General features: G+C 37.4%; 3 protein-coding genes across 3 annotated transcripts; all 3 read left to right on the top strand.

The window, feature by feature from the left end:
* The first annotated feature begins 342 nt into the window (after nucleotides 1–342).
* LOC110919650 lies at nucleotides 343–1,362 on the top strand. The gene has a single exon (XM_022163913.1). It carries the CDS (start codon nucleotides 343–345, stop codon nucleotides 1,360–1,362), a length of 1,020 nt encoding a protein of 339 aa, XP_022019605.1.
* A 4,574-nt stretch (nucleotides 1,363–5,936) lies between these two features.
* LOC110919649 (proline-rich receptor-like protein kinase PERK2) lies at nucleotides 5,937–6,554 on the top strand. Its single transcript, XM_022163912.1, has one exon. It carries the CDS (start codon nucleotides 5,937–5,939, stop codon nucleotides 6,552–6,554), a length of 618 nt encoding a protein of 205 aa, XP_022019604.1.
* An 839-nt stretch (nucleotides 6,555–7,393) lies between these two features.
* LOC110917079 (acyl-CoA--sterol O-acyltransferase 1) lies at nucleotides 7,394–8,703 on the top strand. The gene has a single exon (XM_022161693.2). It carries the CDS (start codon nucleotides 7,510–7,512, stop codon nucleotides 8,581–8,583), a length of 1,074 nt encoding a protein of 357 aa, XP_022017385.1. The 5' UTR covers nucleotides 7,394–7,509; the 3' UTR covers nucleotides 8,584–8,703.
* The last annotated feature ends 10,610 nt before the right edge of the window (nucleotides 8,704–19,313 follow it).

Below are 19,313 nucleotides of genomic sequence, written 5' to 3'. Positions count from 1 at the left end.
GGAGGAGGGTGTTGAAAAATGTTCATGATGAATTGTCTGTCCATTAATTTGAGGGGGGTGCGAAACACCCGAAAGTCAGATTGGATACGTGGTTTAAAAACAAGCTATGGGGTGCATTTTATTGCTATACAGGAGACAAAATTACAAGATTCGGAGTCTTTTATGTTTAACCAGTTTTGGGGCAGAGCCGAATAAAAGTTAGCAGTGGTGAATTCATAAGGCAGATCCGGGGGACTGGCTTGCCTTTGGAGCCCAGCGGTTTTCAGGTGTGATGATGTTCTTTATAATAGGTACTTTATTGTTGTTTCGGGTTTTCTTGTGCAATCGAGTTCTCGGATTAATATGGTCAATGTGTATGCGCCTAATGAAGCGGCTAGTAGGAGGTCTGTTTGGTTGGAATTACTTGGGGTTAGGAATGCATTACAAGGGTTGTGGGTCATGATGGGCGATTTTAATGATGTACGATTTGCGAATGAACGAATGAATTCAGAGTTTGTCGAATCAAATGCGGAAGCCTTCAACCAATTCATCCTCTCGGCTGGATTAACAGAGTACAATATGGGTGGAGGGAACTATACGTACATATCAGATAATGGGAAAAAACTAAGCAAGTTGGATCGATTTTTGGTGTGTCTAGGCTTCATGGAGAGGTGGCCAAACGCATCAGTAACTACACTAGACAGAGTTATGTCCGATCACCGTCCAATCATCCTATCTACAGTTCAGTCCGAATTCGGACATATTCCGTTCAGGTTTTTTAACTCTTGGTTCGAGCACCCTGGTTTTTTGGATTACTTGCTTCAAATTTGCAGTACGTTTTCTTTTTCTGGCCCGGAGGACCTTGCGTTGGCTATTAAGTTTCGGTGGTTAAAAAACAGAATTAAGGATTGGGTTAAAGTGGAAAAGCAGAACAAGGAAGGGATTTATGGGGGGAAAAAGAGTAGGTTGGCTCTTATTGAAAACTTGGCTGAGGAAAGAAGTTTATCGGATGAAGAATTGGCCGAAAGAGCGGAATGTAGGAATTTTATGGCTGAACTTGACCGGTTGAAACACTTGGATTTGCGTCAAAAATCCAGAGCTAGGTGGGCATTAGAAGGGGACGAAAACTCTTCCTTCTATCATCATATAATCAACTCTAATATTAGTACGAGTAGACTAAATAGGTTGATGGTTGAGGGTGTTTGGGTTACCAATCCGTTGGCAATCAAGGAATCGTTGTTTGGATTTCTTAAGCACCAGTTTACTGAGCCTATGCCTAGTAGACCGCTGTTAGTATGTCCAAATCTTGCTTCTCTTTCTGTGGATGAGGCAAGCAAGCTAGAAAGGCCGTTTTCATTGGAGGAAATCAAAGCAACCATTTGAGAATGTGATGGTGATCGGGCGCCAGGACCGGATGGGTTTAATTTTAAATTCATCAAAAAATGTTGGCCGGGTCTTTGGGATGACATTTTTAAACTCTTCAATCGTTTTTATGAGGAGGGATCTCTTAATAAATGTTGCACTTCATCCTTCATCGCTTTGATTCCAAAGGTTAAGGATCCAGTTAGTCCAGCGGATTTCCGGCCTATAAGCCTTATCGGTGTGATAAATAAAGTAATATCTAAGGTGCTCGTTAATAGGCTGAAAGGGGTATTGGGGAGTTTAATTTCCGAACAACAATCGGCGTTCTTGGTTGGGAGAAATATAATGGACGGACCACTTGTGCTAAACGAGATATTGAGCTGGTTAAAAAAGTATAAGAGGCGCGGTATGTTCTTCAAAGTTGATATCAATAAGGCTTACGATTCGGTGAATTGGGCGTTTCTCGACTCGATGATGATGCAAATGAACTTCCCAAGTCGGTGGCGAACATGGATTATGGCTACATTACGGTCCGCTAGAGCTTCCGTTCTAGTGAACGGTTCCCCAACCAGGGAGTTTGAATGCTCTCGTGGGCTCCGTCAGGGTGATCCATTATCCCCTTTTTATTCGTCATAGCCATGGAGGCGTTATCTGGTATTATGAAAGAAGCTGAATCTACTGGCCTTTTCAAGGGTATAAAAGTCACAAATAATGGTCCATATCTGTCCCACTTAATTTACGCGGATGATGTGATGTTCGTTGGTGAATGGTCTTCATCGAATATTAATAATCTTCGGAGAATGCTAAGGTGCTTCTATTTAGTCTCTGGATTAAAAGTGAACCTAGCTAAGTGTAGCATTTTTGGTGTCGGGATAAGTGAGCTTGAAGTTCAAGATATGGCGAATCGGATGAGGTGTAAACAAGGTACGTTCCCGTTTAAACACCTCGGTCTATTAGTCGGGGTAAATATGAATTTAGCTCGTAACTGGAAATCGGTAATAGATATATTCAAAAGTAGGCTTTCGATCTGGAAGGCCAAAACCCTTTCTTATGGAGGTAGAATAACCCTTATCAAATCGGTGTTGAATTCACTACCTACCTATTATTTCTCACTACTTAGAGCTCCGATTAAAGTTCTTGAATCGTTGGATAGAATAAGAAGAGTATTCTTTTGGGGTGGATCGGAGGAAAAGGCTAGGATGAATTGGGTTGCGTGGGAAAAACAATTGCTCCTATAGAATTTGGGGGGCTGTGGCTGGGGTTCGGGTCTCTCAGGGACGCCAATCTGGCAATGTTGGCTAAGTGGTGGTGAAGGTTTAAAACGGAAAAAATGGGTTGTGGAGGAGGGTACTTTGGGCCATCCATCATAACCCAAGAGTGTGGAATGATACTCCCGTTAAAAATTCAGTTGCTGGCCCGTGGAAAAACATATGTAGTATTCGGCACTATCTTCTGAACGCAAATATCGACCTGAAATCAGCCGTATCAGCGGTGTTGGCTGACGGGAGAAATATATCATTTTGGCTTGACAGTTGGGCTGATCAGGTCCCGTTTTACATCATGTTCCCAGAATTATTCAAGGCTGAGTCAAATAATGTCTGCTTGGTTGCTGATCGCATGGGCTCTGGTGAGGATAGGCCTGTTTTTAATTGGGCTTGGATGCAGCCGGTTTTAGATGGGGCTGCACATTATCAGTTTCAACAACTGTTGGTATTGTTGGTGGGATGGGCTTTACATTGGGTAGGGACTCATGGGTCTGGAAACATGATAATAATGGTGTGTTCAGTGTGGCCAGTATTAAAAGCATTATCGGTTTGCATAACCGGAGTAGACCGGACCGTGTTTTTGAATGGAACAACTGGGTCCCGAAGAAAGTTGGTATTGTGGCATGGAGGGCGGACATGAATCGGTTGCTGACTAGAAGTGCGTTGATGGAGCGGAATATCCCGGTTCAGAATCTGATGTGCACGTTGTGTGGTGATTATGTAGAGACTTGCGAGCATGTGTTTGTCTCGTGTCAATTCATGCAATCGATCTGGCAAAATCTCGCGTGCTGGTGCAACTTATCCCCTATCTTCGCTTTTGGTATAAATGACTTGTTGTCACTACATGAATTCGAGATCAGCGCAAGTATGAGGAACAAAAGGAAAGCACTCCATGCAGTGATTCTAGTGGCATTCTGGAGCATTTGGAAGCTTAGGAACGAGGTGTTGTTCAGGCAAGCAGTTCCGAACTGTACGAAGATTTTAGATGAGATAAAGTCTATGGCGTACCTTTGGGTAAAGAACATGTCAAAAATGTCTTCTTTAATTTGGGAGGATTGGTGTCGGTTCAATATAGTTGGTTAGTTGTTTTGTAATTTGTATTTTGTAAAAATGTGGTGAAAAACTGGTTGTATGTATGGTGGGTAGCGCCTTGCTACAATGAATAAATGGATTTTTTTCGACCGTTCAAAAAAAAAAAGAAACCACAATTTATTGCGAGAACCAAACATAAATAAAAATACCTAAAAAACACACAAACTTATATCAAAGAAGGGTCATGGTATCTAGACACCCCCTAAAAATTAGTGTACATCCCTTAATATGAAGTGTATAGCCCAATACACTTCTTATAGGGTTCAAAAGCAATAAATGTCACACCAATAGGAACCGTATAGGCCAATACGCTTCCCATTCATACACTGAACCCTGACACTCTCTGTCATGCAGGCATTTCAGACATAGAAAAGCACTGAAAAGTGAAAAGGACTAAAAAGTGAGGCCAACAGGAAGTGTATTGGACAATACGATTCCTTACAGTTACCAGGAAGTGTATTCAGCAATACGCTTCCTATAAAGCTTTGGTTGGTGAATGAATTAAATCAATGGGAAGTGTATTAGGCAATACGCTTCCTATAGGATTTTGGTTGGTGGATGAATTAAATCAATAGGAAGCGTATTGGGCAATACACTTCCCATAGGGACCCAATAGGAAGCGTATAGGCAAATACACTTCATATTGATCTAAAAAGCGACATCAATAGGAAGCGTATAGAGCAATACGATTCCCATAGGGACCCATCAGGAAGTGTATAGGGCATTACACTTCTCATAGGTTTCGTTGGTGGACGAATTAATTCCATACGAAGTGTATTGGGCAATACGATTCCTATCGGACCAGAAATCTGTTATATATCCAAACTTTCGGGGATGAGTGTATTCTCGAAAAAACTAGGAAGCGTATTGGTCTATATAGCCGTAATTCAATGTTGTGACAACCCGAGTTTCAAAGACCTTTCCTTGACACATTACTTGTTACAAACTTTATCTTTGAAATTTATTTGAGTATGTGTACTATTTGAATATGTGTATTATTGAGTATGTGTAAATTATGAGCTAGTTATGAGCTGGTTAGAGTTACAAACTTGTTATAAATTATTAAACTGTTCACTAGTCACAAGTATAACCGACGAAACCTTAGTGCAATAACCCCAATCTGAACTCGATGAAACAGGGGGGTTTCGCCATCACCTGGTCGACGAAACATGAGTTTCGTCTGGGTGAGTTTCGTCAAAATGGGCTTCGGCCCAACTATAGTCCAATCAAATCGGCCGTTACGTTATATATATTGCACACCACTATTTGCAAAACCCTAGGCTCTCTCTCTAAACCAAACGACGGCAGTTCCCTCATCTTCCATTCGAGGCTCTCAAACCCTAGGCACAACCGACCTATACCACATCAAGGTTAGTATGTAAACATTGTTATTGGATGAATTGTTAACGATTATGGTCCTATTGCTATGATGTAGTATGGGGCAGGGTTATTATCAATTGTGTAAACCGATACTTGCATGATAAAAGCTTGACATGTGATCTATGATTGTATGTACGAACTGGATTGGGTATGAACATCTATACACATGAATTGATATGTTTTGTAATGATCTAGGGTTGTACGTATGTAAACAGTGATAGCTTTTAGATTAAATGAATGATCATTGTGTTAATATTACATAAGAAACTAGGGTTTCCGTATTAGGGTTGTAGTCATGGTGGTTACGATTCGGTTCGAAGATTGGATGATGAATGTAACTGCTAACAAGAGATGATTGATTGAGCCAGTAACTAAGTTAATATGTGATTAACTGCAACTAGATTTCAGAATGGGTAGTCGTCTACTGTTGACAGCGATGAAAGGAAAACCCCCGACGAAAGGCCATAGTGACGAAACTCTCCCCTTGGAGATTCGCCACACACCTCGACGAAACATCCCACTGTTTCGTCACAAGAACCTCCGACGAATCCCTGTAATGTTTCGCCGCCCTTATACCGACAAAATCTATGAAGTTTCGTCACCCGAGAGTTTCGCCATTAGGAACAGGAACTCGTAAACAGACTGTAATGTGGTATGAGTATGATAGTGAATGGTTTCTTGTTGATCTGTGATAATGAATAATTACATGCTGTTTCTTGTCTGTTGATGATGTCTGTTATGTCTAAGGAAAACATGATTCAACTTTGGGTCAGCACACTCGACTATTGAATATTGATACGAAGCGTACATATGTATATCGATCCACATGTATCGATCAACATGCTTTCGTATTGAGGGATGTACAATAGTTTTTGGGGCAATATCGATCCCCTGTCACCACCCACCGCTGTCATCTCCACCCATCGTCACTGTCGCCGCCACCACCCACCACTACCGCCACAACCTGCCACTGTCGCCACCACCCACCAGTCGCTGCAACCCGCCACCGACTCTGTCGCCACCCCGACGGTCACCACTATCGCCACCACTCCGCTACCAACCGCCGCCGACATCCACCACCACCTCCATTGCCACTCGTCGCCGCTACCACACACCACCGTCACCGCCATTGCCACTCGCCGCGGCCACCACCCACCGCTGCCGCCCCACCACCTAGCTACTGCCCCAACACCAACCACCACCGTCACTGCCACCCATCACCACCGTCGTTGCCACCCACTATTGCCTCAGGCGCCACCAAGAACCACTGACGGCCACCACTGCCACGCCCACCACCGCTACTCGTCGCCGCCACCACCCACCACCGCCACCTCTCACCAGCCACAATCACCGCCACCGACCACCACCACCACTCACCGCAAATTTTATTCCCTTGTTTTTCTTGCCTACCAAAGAATACACGGTAATACTTTATTTCATTCTCATATGGTAACCAAACACGAAATGGAATGGTAATGATCCATTGCATTCCCTCGTTCATTCCATTACCTCATTCATTCTATTACCCCATACCAAACACACCCTAAATGCGACACCAATAGGAATCGTATAAGGCAACACGATTCCGATTGGTACGATGTACCACCTCGCTATGACATACACGCAGTTCATAACTTAAAAGATCTGAATAGTGCCCCCAACAGGAAGTGTACAAGGCAATATGGTTCCGTTGTCAGTAAAGTATATGAAGCGTATAGGGCAATACGTTTCCCATGTCAGTAAAGTAAGTAAAGTATAGAAAGCGTATAAGGCAATATGGTTCATCTTGGATGGGAGGCGAGGTTTTACCGATTATTCCACTGCCATTCCTTCGGACAGGTAGAGGTCGGGTTTCCGCGTATTTGGGAGCCAAGAGGCTGGTGGCGGTTGAGTAGTCGACCTTGGCCACAGCGCCCGGTGTCACGGTGGTTGTTACTCGTTCCTTTCCGTTCAAAAAATAATAATAATAAGAGCCATATGCTGCTTTTGAAAAAAAAAATCTATAGGAAGCGTATAGGGCTATACGGTTCCTCTGGTCCCATAATCATTGCATGAAAAGTGTCTGAAAAGTTGTACTTCAAGTACACGTATAGGAAGCGTATAGTTCAATACGCTTTGACCCACAGAAACCGTATAGCCCAATACACTTCCTGTAGGGTTAGAGATGTGCAAATAAAAAGAGAGGATGTGTGGATACCGAGAGCCTCAAAGAAACACGCATCGTAGGGTGTCCCATTAGTTGCCTTTTGTTTGTATTTATTACATCAACACGTATGGCGTTATTTTTTATTATCATTATTACAAGATTCTAGATCATTCACCACCATAAAAATAAAACTCATGTCCTACACATTCTCTTTCAAAGTCTTCTTTGTTTAACAACCGCATACCCTACAAGTGTATGTGAGAGAGAAAGATATCAATTCTAACAATGGAATTGAAACAAGAAATGAGTAACCTCATCAAGGTCTCACTTTATGCCTGCATTTCAATTGTCTATTGCTTTTTTATAGGCAAGATTGTCCCAAAAGGTGTCCCAAGACTCCTCACATTCCTCCCTGTTATCATCTTCTTCCTCTCTCTCCCTCTCTCTCTAACCTCTGTCCACTTCATTGGAGCTGTTTCATTCTTCCTTTCATGGCTTGCAAACTTCAAACTCATCCTTTTCGCCTTCGAAAAAGGCCCCCTTTCATCACCTTCCATCCCACCCCTAAGCTTCCTTGCAATGGCTTGTTTCCCAATCGAGATAACTCAGTCAAATAAAGCGTTTTCGACCCCGAAAAAACCTAACAACAAAGTGCTAGGGTTTGCCACAAAGGGTATACTCCTAGCCCTCTTCCTAACCACTTATCATAACCATCATGAAACAATGAACCCGAAGCTCGCATGGGTCTTCTTCGGGTTCTCGGTTTACCTAATGCTCGAGCTCCTGGTCACCCTGAGCTCGACGCTGGTCAGGATTTTCCTGCGGGTCGAGCTCGACCCGCAGTTTGACCAGCCCTATCTTGCAACATCTCTCCAAGACTTTTGGGGAAGAAGGTGGAATGTCATGGTGAACCGGATACTTCACCCGGCCATTTATGATCCGGTTCTTAAACTATCGAACCGGGTCATGGGCCGGTTGTGGGCCCCTATTCCGGCAATACTGACTACCTTTGCGGTTTCTGGGCTCATGCACGAGTTAATATTCTTTTACTTTACTAGAGCTTGGCCTACGTGGGATATGATGCTATTCTTTTGTCTACATGGGGTTTGTTTGGTTTTGGAAGTGGTTATCAAGAAAGTCGTTAACGTTAAATGGCGTTTGCCACAACCGTTAACGGCCCCGTTAATTGTGACATTTGTGTTGGCGACTTCTTATTGGTTGTTTCTCCCCGAATTAGCACGATGTAGAATGATGGAACGAGCGTTCGAGGAATATGAGGCCGTTAGCGAGTTAGCAAAGGATGCTCTTCGGGCCATCACTATCAATTTGAGTGAACGGAGTACGTTCACCTTGTCATAATGTATCCAAGTTTGAACTTATTTGAACTAATTCGCTTTTCTAATATTTGAAAAACTAGGTTATAACCCCGTGTATTACACGGGTTGAATAAATAATTTTATATATTAAATAATAAACCAATATATCTTTAAAAACTTTCTTTATTGCACAAGTTGAATAAATATAATTTTATATATTAAATAATAAAAAGTTATATATATAAGAACAATATTGTACAGGTTGAATAAATGTAATTTTATATACAAAATAAAAAAGTTATATATTTAAAACCACGTGTATTACACGAGTTGAATAAATATGATATTGTTTACCAAATAATAAAATAATACATCTTTAAAAAACCCCATTTATTACACGGGTTGAATAAATGTAATTTTATATAACAAATAATAAAAAAAAATTACATCTTTAAAAATATGCGTATTACACGGTTTGAATAAATGTAATTTTCTGTACTAAATAATAAAAAATATACATCCTTAAAAAACCTCCTGTATTGTACGAATTGAATAAATCTAATTTTATACATCAAATAATAAAATTACGATTTTGGCCCCTTGATTATATAACTTTTACCCTTTTAGCCCAAAAAAGAATTTTTTAACCTCTAAGCCCCTAACGTCTTTTTTTCTAACCTTTTTTGCCACTAACGTCTTTTTTTCAACCCTTTTGACCCCTAACATTTAATGGATGGGGTTAGTGTTAGGGGCCAAAAGGGTTAGAAAAGAAGATGTTGGGGGCTCAGATGCTAAAAAATTCTTTTTGGGGCTAAAAGGGTAAAAGTGATATAACTACAGGGTCCAAAATTGTAATTTTCTCTAAAGAATTTTTGAACATTTAAGCCCAAACATCTTTTTTCTAACCTTTTTGGCCACTAACATCTTTTTTTAACCCTTTTGGCCCCTAACATTTAATGGATTGTGTTAGTGTTAGGGGCCAAAAGGGTTAGAAAAGAAGACGTTAGGGGCTCAGATGTGAAAAAATTCTTTTTTGAGCTAAAAGGGTAAAACTGATATAACTACAAAGGCTAAAATCATAATTTTCTCTAAATAATATTATAAATGAGAAGAAGATTAAACTAAATAATAATTATTCATAAGATATTAAACTAAATAATATTTAATAGGAGGGTTATCTATAATTAATTAGAAAAGATTAAATTAAAATAATAATTATCTATAAGAGGTGCCCTAATATGATGCCAAATGTCCCAAAAATTGTTTCTTTTATTATATATTATAGATATAGATATAACATGTTATGTGTGCCACTCCTTTTTTAGAGGAATTATATGTGTGTATACTAATTTGTTAGTTGGTCGTATCACAGGTTTTTTTTTTCTTTTTTTTTTTTTGAGGAGAGTGAATTGCAAGTTTTGTCCTTTATCTTTAGGCCTTATTGCAGGCGGTGTTCTTTATGTTTAAATTTGACGTTTGTCCTTTATGTTTAAAAATCAAGCACGTTTTACCCTTTGGGCCTAACCCAGTTAGATTTTTCTGTCAAATCTGGTCATGTGCAATGCACATGAGGGTAAAATTGTCTTTTCACCCTATTCTTTAAAAATACATAAAAAAAGAAAAAAAAATATGTATATCATAGCAAAACCCTTTCTTCCCCAAATCAATCCCATTTTAAACAACCTGCAACAATTCTCTTCAACAACCTGCCACCATATCCCTCACACCCGTACCACCACCACCACCCCAAACCACCATCCACCCCACACCACCTTGCCCCACCATCCACCACCCACTCAACACCATCACAACCATCATCTCTAAATCCCCACAAACCGCTGCCCCACCATTCACCACCCGGGTGCTGCCATCGCCACACCCAACCCCAAATCTGAAGTTCTAAACAATTGACCCCAAATCCCTAAATTTTATGCAGAGGATTATAAAAAAAACCCAAAATTGCACAAACTAACAATGAGGGAAATTAAGAATCGGGTTGACCCACCTCCACCATCGCCAGCAACTCCAGCCACCACCACTCTACCTCCACCTACCGCCACAATACCTCCACTTACCGCCACCTTGCAACCACCACAGCCCTCTCCCAGACTGAAACAACAGCTTCCTCCTCCACCTTCCCTCCCACCTCCACCGCCACTGTCGAACCCACCACTAGCCAGAAACCGTGCACCACCACCACCACCGGAGAAAGTCGATCCACCGATTGTTACATTGGATGATCTTTTTAAGAAAACGAGAGCCATTACTCGTATCTACTACTTACCGCTTTCTGATGAACAAGTGGCGGCACCGTTGAATGCTCAGGGGAAACCTGCGAATCGGTAGGGTGTAGGTCAATGTAAGATAACTAGACCCAGATGGAGGAATCAATTAACAACAAAAAGGAAGAATCTTTATGGAATAATAAAGAAAACCCAGATGATTAAATAGGGTTTAACCCTTATTAATGAAGTGGGGGTGCTAGATTTGTATAATTGACAAGAACACAAACACACAGTGAGTGTGTGAGAATCAAGATTCAACTAATGAAGTGGGGGGTGCAAGATTGGTATAATTATGAGGTAAAAACTAACAAAGATGAGTAATTATTCAAGGGTTTTGACTATGGAGATCTTGAGAGAGAGAGAGAGAGAGTAATCAATGAATGCAGAAATGGTAGTAGAGAGAGAAAGGTGTGAGAGAGAGTGGTTTAAGCTAGTATTTTTTTTAATTTTAATAAAATGCTTAAATATTTAGTTATTTATATAATTAGTCCTTAAAAGGGTGAAATGACAAAATTACCCTCATGTGCAAGGCACATGATTAGATTTAACTGGGAAAACAGACTGGGTTAGGCCCAAAGGGTAAAACGTGCTTGATTTTTAAACATAAAGGACAAAACTCGTCAAATTTAAACATAAAGGACACCGCCTGCAAAGAGGCCTAAAGATAAAGGACACAACTTGCAATTCACTCTTTTGAGGAATTATATATGTGTACTAATTTGTTGATGGGGATTAGTGGAGGTTGAAGATGAAGTAGGTGGTTGAGGGTGGAGGTTGAAGATAAATAGGTGGTGGGTGGTTCTTACAAATAAATAAAAAAATTATTGGTTTTCATGAGTAAGGGCATTTTAATAATTTTACATGGATTTAAAGGCGAAAACTAACGGTCATCCACTCTAGGGGTTATCCGAGTAACAACTTAATAAACCACGGGGAGCACGGGTGTAATTTCCAAAAGTTAGGTAGGGACTAAAGGTGAAATTTCACCAAAGCACAGGGACTATGCAAACATTTTACTCACCATCAATTGAGTAACCAAAGGCTTGGATTTATAATTTATAAGGGGATACGGAGTGGGGTGCGGCAAAGTGTGGCAAACTTAGTTTGCCAATTGGTAACACCAGCGCCAACATAGTTTGCCACTCAAAAGTTTGTCAAATCGGTGTAGGCTTGTCGAAGTGGTGAAGGGAGGGTATGAGAGAGAGAGGGTAGTGTGGGTTGCGGTCTATTCCAATCTCAACCAACCACACTTTTTTTCTTTTTTTTTTCAAAAAAAAAAAAAAATAATTTACCACTTCACCAAGTGTTTAACCATTGCCAACACTTTTGAGCATAGTTTACCACTTTGACATGGCACATTCTCATTGGTTGAATTTTTAGTTTGCCACTCTCAAGTAGTCAAGTGTCTAACCACTGCTTAGAGCATTCACATCCAATGCATCATATTCTCAGTGTGGTGTTTTTAAAATATAAAAAGTATAAAAAGTGGTTGTGAGTGGAGGAGAGAGAAAATGTTACTGTTCATCTGTATATTTGGGGGGACACTGTTCACCCACTATAATTTTTTAATATATATTGAAAGTGTTTGTGAGTGAATGAGAGAGAAAAATGTAATGATAAAGGTATAAAAATATTATTTAATTGAAAAGGAGAGAGAAAAAGTATTTGTTTTTAGTGGAAATATATTGATATAGGAGTTGTTTTTTAGTGGAATGTATGTATAATTTTAAGGGGTTGGATGTGAATGCTCTTATACCCTAAGGGTGTTCTAGTCCATCCAAGTCAATAATTTCTCTCTCCTCCAATTCTCTCTCGTTTTAAAACGTTAATAACTTTTTCATAGGACATTATTTTTTTATAAAAATTGCATCATAAAAACAAGCGTTTTTTTTTTATTTTTAAAATGAGCACACCATTGCTATACTTTTGAAAAAAAGTTTTCGATAACCCAGATGCGTAAAACGCAATGGACAAAAAACACAAAAAAATGTTTTTTTCTAAAACGCAGTGGACTAAAAACACAAAAGAAGTGTTCTTTCTAAAACGCAATGGACAAAAAACACAAAAGAAAGTGTGTTTTTTTCTAAAACGCAATGGATCAAAAATAAAGTGTTCTTTCTAAATGCAATAGACTAAAAACACAAAAGAAAATGTTCTTTCTAAAACGCAATGGACTAAAAGAAAGCGTTTATTCTAAAATGCAATTGACTAAAACACAAAAGAAAGTGTTTATTTTAAAACGCAACTGACTAAAAACACAAAAGAAAATGTTTTTTTCTTTCTAAAACGCAATGGCCAAAAAATAAAAAAAATGTTTTTCATTGTGTTTTATTAAAGTTTTTCGAAAACACCAACTTTATCCAAGACTAGAAAACACCATTATATCCAAATTCAACAAATAAACTTTTGTAAAACGCAATGAAGTCGATCAGGTATACATCTATCATTTACATTGTTAAAAAAGAAGAAAAAAAAAAGAAAACAATTAAGAAAGAAATGCATTAAACAAAACAATAAGCACAAGCATCTCACAAAATGATAACAGGAGATGATACAATAATATTTAATACAGTAGAAACTCTATAAAATAATACATTTGGGATCACCAAAATTTATTAATTAAAAGAGTTATTATTAATCGATAAATTAATAATTATTAATTTATATATTAATCGATAAATTAGTAGAATACTTAGTTTACAAACACCTTTCAAGCTTCCACTTAGTTATTGTATACAATGCAGGTGGTGAAGCACTCAAGAACTCCAGAATTTGATCAAAGAGTTTGATGTCGCAATGCAATGGATGTCGAAGATGTTCTGATAAACATGATATCGATGAAGAAGATGATGAAAGTTCTACAATGGAGCCCCATTCGCGAAACGAAGCTATTAAAGCGGCAATCACATTGAACAATTTCTTGTTGAGCTATGAGAAAACAACACCAGAAGTTCTTACCATGCTAAGGAAAATTAGAGACGAGATTCAAGGGGAAATTGATTTCAACAAAAAATAAAAGACAATTGAGTCATTTTTCAAGAAACCTTCATAAATCATTCATGTAATATGTTATATATAAAGAATTATTAATTTATATTTTATATGGGGTCTAAAGAAATTATCAAAAATGTATTATCTTATAATTTTAGCGAATTATTAATTTAGCACCCTATCTCCGAATCGGGATCGGCAAAAAAATATTATCTTAGAGAGTTTATTAAATAATCGAGTATTAATTTATCGAGTTTCTACTGATATATTCCAAAAAACTCAACGAGACAACATCAAATGATATAATAAATGTTTAAGTTAAATGCCATTTTAGTCCCTGTGCTTTGGGCCATTTTGCCAGTTTAGTCCAAAGGTTTCATTTTTAACCTGTGGGTCCAAAAAGGTTTCACAGTTGCCATTTTAGTCCACTGGATTAACTTCATCCATTTTTTCTGTTAACGAGAAGGCCAATTCAGTCATTTTATCTGGCTGAATTGCCCTTTTAGTTAACAGAATTACATACAAAATGACCAAATTGGCCTTCTCGTTAACAGAAAAAATGGATGAAGTTAACCAAGTAGACTAAAATGGCAACTGTGAAACCTTTTTAGACCCACAAGTTAAAAATGAAACCTTTGGACTAAACTGGCAAAATGACCCAAACCATAGGGACTAAAATGGCATTTAACTCTAAATGTTTAATAATATTTTATAAAACACAGTGAAAAGTGAAAACCAAAACAATTCATTCTTTCATCTCACTCTATACTAACCTTATTTTGTCTTTTATTACATTCCATTCAACCACCACGTACTATGTATTAATTCCTCCAACAAAAAACAATATCCCCAAATTAGAACCATCGTTGTCAACCACCAGTATCCCATATCCCAGAATATGTTGGGTTTTTTTTAGATCTAGGTTAAATGAGAATAATTTGTGGTTGACGAAAATACCCTTTCTTGTGATATTTGTTCTTTGCCACATTCTTTCCTATCCTTTCTACTCAAACCAAACTTCCCCCCTCAATAATTTTTTTAATATACACCCTTAAACTTAAACTTAGCTTAGTCTTTATATCCTTGTACTTTAGTATTTTTTTTCTAAACTATCTCTTGACAAATATTCCACTAATATTTTCTATTTTATCTTTTAACTTTTAATGAAATGATGTTTTATGCGGTTTTGAATATATTGTCACAATGTGCTCATTTTTATTTACTTTTCGGTGTATATTTTATCCAAAACAAAGTTGTGCATAATAATATACATGATATATAAGTACAAATGCACAAGCCCGTGAGGCCGCTTCATGGTTTTGTTAACTTTTTTTTCCTTTTACAACCTTGAAATATGATGTTTCAAAAAATTACAATTTTGCCATTGCAACGTGTTTATCTTTAACAACGTTTAACGTGAATATTTAGTTTTATAAATATTTGTCGCCTTTTTCTGCGGTTCCCTCGCCACAACGCGCGAGTGAATTTACGTAAAGGTTTTGATTTTATGGGAGTTAATATTCACACATTCCTTCTCTCTCTATCTCTCTATACATACATAGATATACATAGATATGTATAGAGAGAGATATAGTGAAAAAAGATGTGAAAATAAGATTTATGGGTGTGAGAATAGTGGAAGCCGATTTTATTTTATAGAGTTTCAAGAACGTCAATTTTTTGTGTTTAACATGTCGTAAGGCGTGATTCTTAGTACTAGTTGTACTTTGATTTACTACCTAAAGCTTTAATTAAGTGCATTCTAAGTGATAGTTAAAATTATTATCTACTGATTTTAAGAGCTCATGTGTAATGGTTTGTTTAATTTTCACGTCCCATACCACCTTGAATTTTTAAATCTCTTTCACATCCAACACATCGCCCCAAGGGGCGTTACTGAACCTTGGGAAGTTGTACGCATTATGCGGTTAATCTGCAAATGACGAAGGTGATGGAAGATTTGAAGTTGGATTAACTATGATATCCAAAGTTGCATTCAATTTTCAAACACTCAATCATGTTTTTTTACACATAACCCATTTTCTTTTAAGATTTTAGAATTTAAAAAATTAAATAGAGTAAATTACTTTATATTTATACAAGTTTGCAAAGTTTATCCTTTACCTTCAAAAATTACTTTAAATGTGCCTTATGTTTGAAAACCCTTGTACGATCCATCCTATACCTTAAACCCTATTTATCTTCATGGTTAAATCTGACCAAATTGGCCTCATGTGAGGGCAAATTAGTCTTTTTACCTATTTATTAAAACAAATTAATACATAAAACAAAAAAGAGTTTAAACAATTAATATATATATATATGTATGTATATATATATATATATATATATATATATATATATATATATATATATATATATATATATATATATAGGGTCAGGATTTAGAGAAAACGGTGAAAAATGTGAGAACGGTGAGAACGCTTATGGGTCGTCCGATCAAAACAATCCATGGACTAGATTGCGCGGTGGCGTTTTCGTAAATAACATCAATTTTATTATGTGGGACGCGCTTCATTAAGGGTAAAAGGGTCTTTTACGGCTCATATTCAAAACGCCATCAAATGATAACACGCCATTCAAAAAAATAAAACGCCATTAATAACCAAAACGCCAAAAATTAGTGATAAAACGCGTTGGATATTACAGGAAGATGAAACAACACAGTAACTGAATTTCAGTTATTAGCATTTATTAGAAGAAATTCCCTCCTAAATCACGCGCCAAAACATCATTATATAAACGAGGTAAAACATAGCTTCCATAATCACTTAAATCTATCCATTTCTGCAAAAAAACATCTTTAACCAAAAACACCAACTTAACTAAAACGCCAAAAATGGAAACAATCGTTTCGTGAAGATACACTTTGGCAATCAGGCGATTCGTCCTCCGTTTTGACAACAGAAGGAGGGTTTATGTTAAGACGGTCAGGGCAATTCTGAAAATTGAAGAAGAGATACAGAGGGGAATCTTATCCCTTGGGATCGCTCTAGACAACGAATGCCATGAAACACATATGGTTATGAAAGTATTAACCAGGAAATTTGGACCAATCAAAGCAGATGTGAAGCCCGACCCTGTCATGACATCATGGCATTTTGATGATGAAACAGAAGTGGTGACCGTTACATACGACAGCGGAGAGCAGGAAGTCTACTGGCTAGAAAACATCATAACAAAGCAGCGACTGGGTTTCATGGAAGAATTGCATAACGCCACTTGTACCAACACAAAAATGGACTCAAAATTGGAGTTAATGCAAGACATGTTCAAGTGGAGGCTTCAGAATCTTCAGGAACAAGAAGCTGATGAAGGTGAAGGTGATGACATGGATGAAGATCGAGATGAAGACTCCGAGGAGGAAGAAGATGACGCAAGTGATGGATACTTTTCGGATAAAGTACCTTCTGACGAAGGGTTTTAATTTTTTTCCTCTTTTTTTTCTTCTGTGTAATCTTCTTTTTTTAAGATAATTAAATGATATATTTCTCTCTTTATTAGCAAAACAAAAAAAAAAAAAACTAAAAAAGGTTATTCCTTACAAAACGGCAAAAATAACAAAAAATATTTTTCCTGCTTAATATTTTATTTTCTCCGTTATTGTATTTTGCCATCTTAGTCTGCATAACACAATTTAAAAAAACGTCAAACTTAGAAGATGTGACGTCTATCACCTATAAAACTGATAAAAACTGATCAAAACAGTAAATACAAAAACAGTTCCTGAAAAGACAGTTACTTTATTACTATCATTTATTACAATAAAAAAGTCATGCCTAAACTACGCGCCAAAAAACTCCTATAAGAGAGGGGTCTATACACAATGAAATTGATCACACCCAGAAAACACAAACGTCATATCCTCTAGAAACCATTCACTTTAAAATGCCAAATAATGTTAGTTAAAAATACCACATATGGCAAAGCTTTCACTGAATGGATTCTTCTTCTGAGAGGGTTATCTCAATAATATTTTGCTGAATGAGATAGACAAATATTCAAGAAAAAGAGACTGATGACAGTGATATGCCATCATGTGAGCTTTGTTCTTGATGAATATAGGCATGGAATAAAGGGATCAACACAAGTGTAAAATGCTATTTTGGACTCCATTATTACAAATAGCATCAAACAAGAGTTGATCTTAATGACATGCCACCAAACAAGAATATCACACCAAAAAACAGGATGCCACTAAGCAGCTTCGTCTAAAAAAGACGGGGTTTATGTAGAAAAGTTGGCATCTAGCGAAGGTATTCAAAAGGTTCAAAACGGCAAAAAAAATTCAAGAAGAAGGAGCTGCTGACAGTGAAGATTCGGAAGAGAAATTAGATTACCATTTTTATTTTTTTTCTTTTACATTTTATATTGTTTTGTTATCAAGTTATCTGTTGTTTTGTTATCTAATTCTCTACAAATAAAATGCATTATTATATAAAACGCCAGAAACTACAAACACCAAAATGCTAGTAGTGTGAAAACTGTGAGAACGGGTGCTGGCAAAACAACTATTCAAATGTATTAAACGCCAAAAAATTCATTAAACACCAAAAAGAACATTTGGTCTTATTGTTAACTTATGAAAATATTAATGACTCGTAGTGAATTATTATACAATACGCCAAAAAATTGACCAGAAAACGCTATAACGCCAAAAAAATATCTATGTGACACAAAAACAATTAATTCAACGCCAAAAAGTTTAATAAATACAATTAACGCCAAAAAAATCTTAGTCGCCAGAAAATGTTATAGCGCGTTAGGAAAATAAAAGAAGATTGAAAAGACAAAAAAACCCCTCGGACCCTGATCATGTCCCGCGCCACGTGTTGAGCCAGGATGCGTTCTCACCGTTCTCACACTTTTGAGCGTTTTCTACTGAACCCGTTCCTATATATATATAACGAGTTGACGTTACTCGCGCGTTGCGGCGGGATGTTATTTACGAAAGTATTTAGTATAATATATAAAAGTCTTTACTCGTTTTTAATATTCACATTGTTATGTATGAGTTTGGTCTTTTGTAGCCTATGAATTTGGTCATAATGCTCAACAAACGTTAAAAGGCATGTTAGGTTTTTTTAAATGACTCTTTTAACCTTTTAAAAATAATAAGTTAAAAAACAGAAGTAAAATTACCCAAAAGAATTTCATCAACAATCACATGCTACGGAATAACATGTCTCTTGGCGCTACATTAAATAATTTGCTAGCACTACGTTAAGCCAAAAAGCGTTGCATGTCATGTCATATGAACCTAATATTTTTGTTCACGGTTGATGTGAGATTAGCATAGAACCCAATATTTTTTCTGTTCACGGTCGATGTGAAATTATCATAGAATTACTGATAAGACATCTCTTTTGTTCTTTATCCGTACACATGATTTGTGATTTCAGTTCCGATCACCTAACATTAGCCACTAATGTACTATGCATGTGATATCTAACGTAGACTTGGTTTTTAATTGCAA

The sequence above is a fragment of the Helianthus annuus genome, chromosome 16 (genome assembly GCF_002127325.2).
Source record: "Helianthus annuus cultivar XRQ/B chromosome 16, HanXRQr2.0-SUNRISE, whole genome shotgun sequence".
In the NCBI taxonomy this organism is placed as follows: Eukaryota; Viridiplantae; Streptophyta; class Magnoliopsida; order Asterales; family Asteraceae; genus Helianthus; species Helianthus annuus.
The sequence above is the reverse complement of the archived record's forward strand: the minus strand, read 5'-3'. Positions and strand labels throughout refer to the sequence as shown.